Here is a 6,704-nt window from a genome sequence, read left to right as displayed (position 1 = left end):
AGTATCATTTCAAAATAAAATTTCAGAGTTACCTGTAGCCGTCTATTTTGTTCTCTTGCTGGTGAGGAGTAGGAACTGATGTAAATTGGTGAAGGTTTGCTGGAACCTGTGAGAAAATAGTTTAATGACATAAACTTCCACCTTTATTCTTTTGTCTATTTACTCTTATATTACCTAGAAAAAAATATGTAGCACCCAAACAATCAAGTCTTCAGATTTTAGAGTCTACTAATAATATAATAATAAAATACAAGTGAATTTTATCTCTCAGCAGTAGCTAAATTAAAACTGAGGAATTTTTTGTGCTGCTGTTTTTACTTATCAGACTAATTTTAATTCAAAAAATTTCTTTCTCCCTATTTACTGTCATCTCTTATTTTGTGACTTGTATCAAATAGTAAGAAGGGGAAGGTAAAATCAGGGAAAATATGAAATCTTGGTATGGTTTTATAATACAATAACATTATACACACACACATATATAATGTATGGTTATAATAATATAATGTGCATAATAAAACAATTTTCTGTAATAGATTTTTAAACTAAAATGAGATTTCCAAACACCTCATCTTCCAGTATATAAACTGGATCTCCTCTTATTCTGGTAATGTGTGCAATTTTAAAGAAAATAGCAGAGAGATGAAAAACCTCTTCTGTTCTTCATGCAGTGAATATAAATGAATAAAAATGGAAAACAACATTAAGTAGTAACAGGCCTGCTAATGCAACTGTCCATATTATGGTTGTATAAACTCCTTATATAAGGAAGAGAATCATAGAATCATTAAGGTTGGAAAAGCCCGTCAAGATCATCTGGTCCAACTATCACACTACTACCGATGTCACCCACTAAACCATGTCCCTAAGCACCACGTCCAACCTTTCCTTGAACACCCCGAGGGAAGAGTTCACCTAACAAGTATCTTACCAGTATATATGTCTTTATGTGCAATGACGTCGCCTTGGTTATTATAATACTGCATAGAAGGTTGTGTTCTATCATATTCAGAGCGGGGTTCTCTAATTCCTAATAAAGCCGGTGATGAAGATGTGCTGCCAACTGATGAAAAAATAAAAATTACCAGTATGTGCAATAAAAGCCTTTCTCAGACCTAACCTTCTCTCTTCTCTCCTCATCCCTTCCTTCCCCAAGGATTAGCAAATGAAGTGTGTAAACTTGTGTGTAAAGGACAAAACTAGTTACACAGCGTTTCCTGTATGGAGAACACCAATTATGAAAGCTATCAACAACATATCATTAAATTATCATTTAAACTTTGTATTACAGTGAGTCATTACTCCATAACGCTTACAACTAAAGCAAGAAACTTTACCCATTTCATTTTGCATATGAAATTGTGAGAATTTTCTTTAGCACAGCTACTCAAATACAAATGTAATTGTTCATTTGTTTGCTAAAGTTTATGATTTTATGTAAGCTGTACTTAAATAAAATCTCCAAGTCTACCATATCACCTGAGACAGGAACAGAAAACTTTACAGTATGCCTGGCTGAAGTGATCCACATGCAGACTTGTATTATTGCTCTTACATTAGCATGCAGAAGTGAATCTTGGCCATTCGGTCAGCTCCAGTTGGCTGACAACCATTGTAAGATAAAAACAACGGATTACTTTGTGGTGTTACAGTGAACAACTGAATCTCTACTTCAGGTGTAAACAGTTTGTTCTGCTAAGTCTTTTCTCTTTCACAGACAACTGTTTTGTTGACTTACGTACTTAAAAACAAATTCTAGAAATTTTGCTTCAAAATATTAATATCTTCTTCCACTAGCCATGTCCATTAGATCATATCTCACAGTTTTGTGCTATTATGGATAGTTTAATTACTGATATTTTTCCTAGTGTATTCATAGCTTTAAAGGTTAATTTTTGAGGCGTTATTAAAATTCTGAAACTGTTCAATATAATGTATGTATTAATAATGGTACACGTACAATCAAGTGACTGTAACAAAGAACAATGGCTACAGACCAAGTGTAACTGTTCTACCACGCATCTACTGTGTACGCTGTAATCTGCAAGGCTGCTGCCACAGTGCTCATTGTGTATATGTTTTATGCACCAAACTTCCACCATAATAATTTAAGCTTGTTCATACTCTGGAACAGAAAAACAGGCACCTCCTATTAGGATTTAAAAAACAAAAAAAACCCTAAGTTCTCTTTGAAGCCTCTGAATATTATGTTAGAACTTCTCCTCTGACTTCCTACTTGTAGTTCACAGAACTGGAGCAACAGAGTCATTCTATTAGCATATCTTAGGGGGATAAAGCTCTGAGATGATGATTTGGAATACCCTTTTACACTTAGGCTGAGGGAACCGTCTAGATTTTACTGAAGCAGTATTTGCTTCATTGTCATTGCTTATTTTGAGAAGATATTTTTGGCTCTGTCTGTAGATACATAGCTTAAACAGTCCTCCAAGTTCAAGATGTTATTTTGATGCCAGTACGTGCAACTTGGTGACTAGGTGTAAAGGTAAACACTGCCTTTGGTATCGCATTGTTCAAGAATGACAAAGGGGTATTTGTTTGGGACAATTTCTTGGAATCCCAAAGGGCTGGGAGAAAACTGAATGAGGAACACAGTAAGATCAGAATTACAAAATCCCCTGGAACTGTTAACTCTAGTCTGCTGTTGTATGATATTAGACAAAGAAATCAGTCCTGCACATTGGTGGTTGAGGGGAACTATGCTCATGAAAGATGTTTTCTTTCCCTTAGTCACTATAGGTGTGCTGCTTATAGCAAAATAAATTCCTGTCTGAGTCTATTTTTCATTCACCCATGTCATGAAGGAGCATGTGAGGACTGTTCCTTTTATAAAAAGTAGTAATTAAACAACTGTATTATAGGAGCTGGTCTGTGGTAGCAGTCATGGTAAATACGTATTTCTCAGTATTAAGAGAGATCTATTCACACAAAAATAGAAAGGAAAATTGGATAAAATAAAATGCTAAATGAAGAGTATACAAAACCTACTTGAAGCCTTGTACATCAGCCCTGTCCAACATCTAAATCCTACTCCTGGAAAAGTTAAAGGAACAAAGGGGAGATTACTACGATAAATGAGAAGAAGTCAGAAAAGAAAGATATTTTTTATTTTGTCTTGCTCATCCTAATGGAACATTACAGGGAACAAAAATAGGTTCCTTGCTGATGTATTTTCTTTACATGCTTTTAAGTACGCCTGTTCTGTGAGGCTACATCTACCCTGCCATGTTATGCAGCACAAAAGGAGTGGCTTTGTAGAAGGCAAAGGTGGCAAAATCCAGATGTCTACACTGTACACTCTGAGGATTTTACTTAGGCCTAAACCTAATCTTGTCCTGCAGACTGGATGTCTGTCATCAGACAGAGTACATCGTTGCTCTGGAAGCACACCATCTGATTTAGTTTCTTCCAAAAGGAACACAATTCACACATCCTGAGACTGTCTGCACTTTGAATGGCATTAAGGAGTAAACGGGGAGATTGGCTGCAAAGTGCTTCTTATCCAAACTAAAATGCTGTTGTAGAGACACCTCACAAACTGTGGGGGATATGGAACCTGACAATAATATCAGCTAAGGTAACATTCAGAGAACACGAAATATTTGTGCGGTGTTGTTTATGTGTTTAAATACAGAGGAGAGACAGCATGGCCTCCATGTTTTAGACAGGATGACAAATAAACCAAAAGAATCATAGAATCACAGAATTGAAGGGGTTGGAAGGGACCTCGAGAGATTGTTGGGTCCAACCCCCCTGCCAAAGCAGGTTCCCTAGAGCAGGCTGCCCAGATGGGCCTTGAATATCTCCAGAGAAGGAGACTCCACAACCTCCCTGGGCAGCCTGTCCCAGTGCTCCGTCACCCTCACCGTGAAGAACTTCTTTCGCATGTTGGTGCGGAAGGGCTATTGGAGTTTGAAAATGAGACACAAGGTACCCCTTTGGCAAATCTCTTTTCGTGTCTTGACTGACCTGACTGTATGACAGGTGACATCTGCTGATTTGTTGTTGATAAAGAAGGATGCGATTTGAATCTCTCTCGCTCTAGTGTTGATACTGGTGTAATAAAATGACTCTGATTCCATCCATCCTGTGGAGTGGTAAAAAGAAGAGAACAAAATAAATTGCTTTGCATTAAATTAACAGTTTTTGTAGAACTGTTTTCCAGTGGAGGCTATTTTTGTAATCTACCTTTTTATAAATGCTACGGAGATCTCGGTATTGCCATAACGTATTCAGTACCTGGGCAGCTGCCTTGACAACTTTCAGTGAAGATCTAAGGAAATAAGGAATATTACATTAGTAGAAAGCATAAACTCCACTTCAACAGAATATTTGTGAGCTAGGGAACAGCCTAAACCTTGCAGCTGTGAAGCAAGTCAGGTCATCTCTCCGGGTCTCAGTAATGCATGCCTGCATTACAGCAGCGTGAGCACAGCTGTGTCAGCAGTCTAAACAAACAGGCTGGTGCAGAGACAGATAAAGCATGACAATTATTTCCCTCTCTAGCCTAGAAATTCTCTCTTCAGGTCACCCACGTGAAAAATACAGATTGTCATCATCTACAAAAATAAAAAACCACGATAAGAAACATTGTTTAGTACATTTCATAAAAACTGAGATTGTATACTTGAAATCTTTACACAAGGTTCGTAACTGTAGGATAACAATGAATTAAAGGGAGCTAGTATTGAAAGTGTCCAGACAACCTCATACTGAGACTTGGTTTCTAGTTCTGTGTTGCACTACTGAAAACATACTGAAAACATACTGAAACACCTTTCCATTCTCAAAAGCAAGGCTAGGAAAATTGCTCTAGCTATTATTAAAAATAAAATCACATCATCTTTTTAAAGAGAAATGGTAGTAGTACCAAAGCAGTGATTTGAAATTAAATGCCACAGCATGACACCTATGTGAAACATACGCCTTTTTCCATCAGTGTAAAGATTCATCCAAATACACTTTCTGAAAGAAAAGCCTGACTGAAAAATGCTGAAAAAACTGCAGTTTATAGTGTCAGTCATTGAGTAGACAGTTCTGCTTGAAAAATTTTCATAGAATCATTTAGCTTGGAAAAGACCCATAAGATCATCAAGTCCAACCGTCACCTAACACTACCAAGTCCACCACTAAACATCCACACCTTTCTTAAATACCTCCAGGAAATGGCAACTCCACCACTTCCCTGGGCAGCCTGTCCCAATGCCTAACCATCCCTTCTGTGAAGGAATTCTTCCTGACATCTAATCTAAACCTCCCCTGGTACAACCTGAGGCTGTTTTCCCCGTGTTTTAAATTTGTTCAGCGTACCCCGTTCCCTTGTAGTTGTAAGTGCTACTTTACACGTCATCTCCACAACAACAGTCATATAAAGGACCACTGTAGTCACAGCTGCAGTTGAATCTGTGCTTTGAAAACATGAAGCATCATAAATTGTGGATACTGAAAATGCAGTCCACACTCTCTTTTTGAGGCAGATTTTGTTAAAAATGCAGTACGTTTAATTCACACAGACCAACTTCTCCATAGCTGGAGATCCTTTCCTCCTCCTTGCCATCTGATGAAACACTGGGAATAGTACACAGGGCTGAACACATAATCAGTTTTCTGCTATCCATAAAAAGGAGATCTGAGATATTCTGGTTTACACAAGAGTCCTGCTAATCTGAGTTCCATCAGGTATGCCAAGGAATTCAAATCAGAGATGCTGACCAGAGCCAGATGGGGTCCCCTGAGGCTGCACTAACTGTGCTGTGCTGATGGTGCACAACTCAGGAGCCATTTATGCTCCTGTTCCTTGATCCTCAGCTATCCAGTTTTGAAAGTTTTTAGTACAATTACATAAACACAATGTCTGATAAAGCCCTATGCTGAGCTCAGCTAACAAAATCCCGAGCACACCAGGCTCCATGACACAGCTATACCTGAATCAGTCTGCAGAGAGACAGATCTGATCAATCAACACTTGCCTTGCAATCCTATTCCAGAAAATCCCACTGGCTAGGGAAACTGCTCGGTAGGGCAAGCTTTCCTCACAACTTAACAACTGGCCATGCTACATATAATTAGGAGTTACTGTGATGCATCCTGACAAAGGTGTCAAAATACTCTGACTATGAAAGGCTCCAAATATTCCATTAATGATGTAGATGTTTAAAAGAAGAAAAGTTTTTTAATACCATTCTACCTGAATAGTCGCCATTAACGTGATTGCTGTCTGCAACTGTAAAAGTCTCCAAAAGCTTTAAAGAATAGACTGTAAAAGAATGGCAGGTACCATACCAACTGCCTCTCCTGTCCCAGTGTGCTTCAGACTCTGATAGCTACTCAGATCAGGACTGCAAAAACAGATCTCTCCCCCTTTTTTTTGTGAGTTAAAAAAAGACAAAACAAACAAACAAACCCAAACCATTTCCTGCATTCTTAAACATTCGAAGTGGAATAGAGAAAGCATTTAGGTATGAAGTGTGTTGCCTACTTGCCTGTCACCTCTTCCTTTTGTTATGTTCACCAGTTTTTCTATTCCTCCAGTATCAGCAAGGGCTTTGGCATTTTCCATGTTTTTACTAGTGACCTCGTGCAAAGCACAGCAGATTGCTGCTACAGTCTCATCAGACAATATGGTTGGACCATTGCCTCCTGGAAGTCGATTCACCAGATCTCGCATAGCATATTTACCTATAAAA

The 6,704-nt window shown here is 38.2% G+C and overlaps 1 protein-coding gene across 8 annotated transcripts in view; it reads right to left on the bottom strand.

The window, feature by feature from the left end:
• PKP4 (plakophilin 4) overlaps positions 1–6,704 on the bottom strand; it is a 94,710-nt gene that overhangs the window by 1,576 nt on the left and 86,430 nt on the right. For 7 of the 8 annotated variants that reach the window (XM_066999080.1, XM_066999077.1, XM_066999081.1 and 4 more), the window contains 5 exons: positions 6,501–6,696; positions 4,207–4,291; positions 3,988–4,105; positions 932–1,063; positions 33–106 (listed from right to left, as the gene is read on the bottom strand). In XM_066999080.1, the coding sequence (XP_066855181.1) occupies positions 33–106; positions 932–1,063; positions 3,988–4,105; positions 4,207–4,291; positions 6,501–6,696 (605 nt within the window). The remainder of the gene's footprint in view (positions 1–32; positions 107–931; positions 1,064–3,987; positions 4,106–4,206; positions 4,292–6,500; positions 6,697–6,704) is intronic. The other variant, XM_066999079.1, reaches the window with a different exon arrangement.

The sequence above is a fragment of the Anser cygnoides genome, chromosome 6 (assembly GCF_040182565.1).
Source record: "Anser cygnoides isolate HZ-2024a breed goose chromosome 6, Taihu_goose_T2T_genome, whole genome shotgun sequence".
NCBI lineage: Eukaryota > Metazoa > Chordata > Aves > Anseriformes > Anatidae > Anser > Anser cygnoides.
This window is presented reverse-complemented; position numbering and strand designations above follow the sequence as displayed.